The following is a 2,751-nucleotide window of genomic DNA, read 5'->3' on the forward strand; positions in this document are numbered from 1 at the left end:
AGCATTAGCATCAAAGAAAGCAAGTGTTTTACTGTCAGCCATAAGTGTTTAATTTTGCAAAAGGCAGCATTTTGCTCTTTCCCCCAAATAAAAGCTGCGTTTTTCATGGTCAACCGCAGCAAAGGTTTGGCATGTGTAGATAGTTGTGGCACAAATTTCCCCACAAAATTGGTTAGCCCTAGAAAGCTTCTTAGCTCAGATACGTCTTTAGGCACTCTAGCATCTGCAATAGATTTCAATTTCTTTGGGCAAATTTTCACACCTTTGCTTGAAATATTGTAACCTACATAGGAAAATTTGTCTAAGCCAAACTGACATTTGCTAGCATTTAAAGTCAACCCGAGTTGCTTTACTCTCTGCAAGAATTTGTGGAACCGCTAATGTTCTTCTTTACTCGAGCCATATATTATAATATCATCAGAATAGTTCTGGCAGCCCGCCAAGCCAGATATAGCCTTTTTTATTTGATACTGATATATTTCCGGGGCTGAGGCAATTCCAAACATTACTCTTTTATACCGGAACAAACCAAAAGGAGTGGCAAATGTGGTGATACTTTTAGACTGGTCATCTAGTTCAAACTAATGAAAACCCAATTTCAAATCAGCCTTACTGAACACTTTAGCCCCATTCAAATTAAACAATAACTCTTGTATGGTTGGAATAGGATGCCTTTCCTTCACAATTGCCTTGTTGGCTTGCCTCATGTCTACACACAAACGAATGTCATTGTTGTCTTTTGGCACTGTGACAATAGGACTAACCCAGGGAGTGGGATCTTCTACCTTCTCAATAATATCAGAAGCCAAAAGCTCATCTATCTTAACTCGGGCTAAATCTCTATGTCCAAATGGCATGCGCCTTACAGGTTGTGCAACAGGTTTCACCGTTGTGTCTATGTGCAATGAAACCTTAAAATCCCTTAGACAACCAACACCCGCAAAACATTGAGGGTACTTGTTAATCCATGGCTCCACACCCAGGCCAGTAGAGCCACCCGAACTACAACTGTTCACCCCATCAGCCAAAGGACCAACTCTCAACAGGCCCAAACATTCAGCTGAGCATTTGCTTATTAGTGTGGCAGCATTACCATTGAAAATGTAAAATACAGCAGTAGTAAAATTGCCATTAGCAGGAACAAAAACATCAATGTTAGCTTGACCAAGTAAATCAAGATGCTTAGAACTACTACCATAAGTGTACAGTTTCTTGTTTGTCTGAACTATCTTAGCATTTAATGACTTTGCTGTGCATTTGTCCATCAGGTTACAAAAAGCACTTGAGTCTACAAGTGCTTGCACAGCCACATCATTTAATTTGACTGAAACCTTACCGGATGCAGAAGAATTATGTGGAAACACCTCACCAGTTGTGTTGATATTAGTGTCAGTAACAGCAAACAAAGTGTCTGTATAATAATTGTCTTCTCATTGTGTAGATGATTCCTCAGAAACGCTATTTACAATCTTTTTCTTTTCTTGCTCACATAATTTAGAGCCGGCGTAATGTCCTTTCTTTTTGCACACCTTGCAAATTCGGTCTCTCGCTGGACAGTCTTTCGATGATGCCAGATGCTTTGGAGACTTGCATCTGTAGCATATTCTGTTACCAGCACTACTAGCTGAACCAGAAAATTGTTGTCGAGATTGAACACGCTTTTTTTGGTTATTACCAGATTTACTAAAAATTCTATTCACAGTATGGTTACCAACACTACTGGAAATAGCACTATTTCTTTGTGCCTGGATTTCATTTGCCTGTTTAACTACAGACTCTTCCGTGCTTGCTAAAGCTAATACAGCGTCCAAGTCTAGTGTTGATCCTCTCTCCAACAACTTTCTCCGAAGTGTTAGCAAAGGGCATTTCTCAATTACCTGGTCCCTAATCATTGTGTCTCTTTCTTGAAACTCACATGTAACAGCTAATCGTTTCAGCCTAGTGACATATGAGGCAACAGTTTCACCAGAGTTAAATCCAGCCCGTCTGAATACAGACCGTTCATACGGTAAGTTCGTCTTCGGTGTGAAATATAAGTCAAAAGCAGCCATAGCCTTAGTATATGCATCACCCTCTGTTCCTACCTGGAGAGTATCGTATATATCTTGTACTTCCTCTCCAGCACAGTCCAACAGAATGGCACGCTTTCGCTTGGCATTTGTTACACCACGCGCCTCAATGTGATACTGCAGAGATCTCCTCCATTTTTTCCACCTCGAACCAACAGTCAAGGGCTCAGTAGACACAAAAAACGGCTTAACAGTACTGTCAGAGGCAGAAGCCATTACAAAGTTCCTTTAATCCTCGTCGCCAAATTGTTATATGTTGAGCATTTGAAACACTGGTTTACATTAGGCTTAGAAATTGTGACTTGCTTTATTGGCAGCTGAAGCTGAACTGAAGATATGGACATTATGCAATATGACAAATATACAAATGTCCTGCACTCAAACAAGTGCAGTCAAACAGGTGCACATAAAACAGATACACATAAAAAAAGTACACATAAAACAGATGCACATAAAACAGGTGCACATCATAACAAGTTCAATATACAAAAACGAAACAAGACTTATCTTTGGCAAAGCTCACAATAAAGCAGGCAGCTACGTACCATTTGTTAACAGAAAACATTGCGTCTAGTGCAATAAAAATATCAATGTTTGCAAGCTACAGCTGTACTTCAGCTGGCTTATATCAAACATTAGCTACACTAAGAGTACATGCTGATAAATTCACTAAACTAATAAA

The 2,751-nt window shown here is 39.6% G+C and overlaps 1 protein-coding gene across 1 annotated transcript; it reads right to left on the reverse strand.

Annotated features, from left to right (window-relative positions):
• Window positions 1–1,430: 1,430 nt before the first annotated feature.
• Window positions 1,431–2,285, reverse strand: LOC137404843 (uncharacterized). The gene has a single exon (XM_068091071.1). It carries the CDS (start codon window positions 2,283–2,285, stop codon window positions 1,431–1,433), a length of 855 nt encoding a protein of 284 aa, XP_067947172.1.
• Between the last annotated feature and the right edge of the window lie 466 nt (window positions 2,286–2,751).

The sequence above is a fragment of the Watersipora subatra genome, chromosome 9, assembly GCF_963576615.1.
Source record: "Watersipora subatra chromosome 9, tzWatSuba1.1, whole genome shotgun sequence".
NCBI lineage: Eukaryota > Metazoa > Bryozoa > Gymnolaemata > Cheilostomatida > Watersiporidae > Watersipora > Watersipora subatra.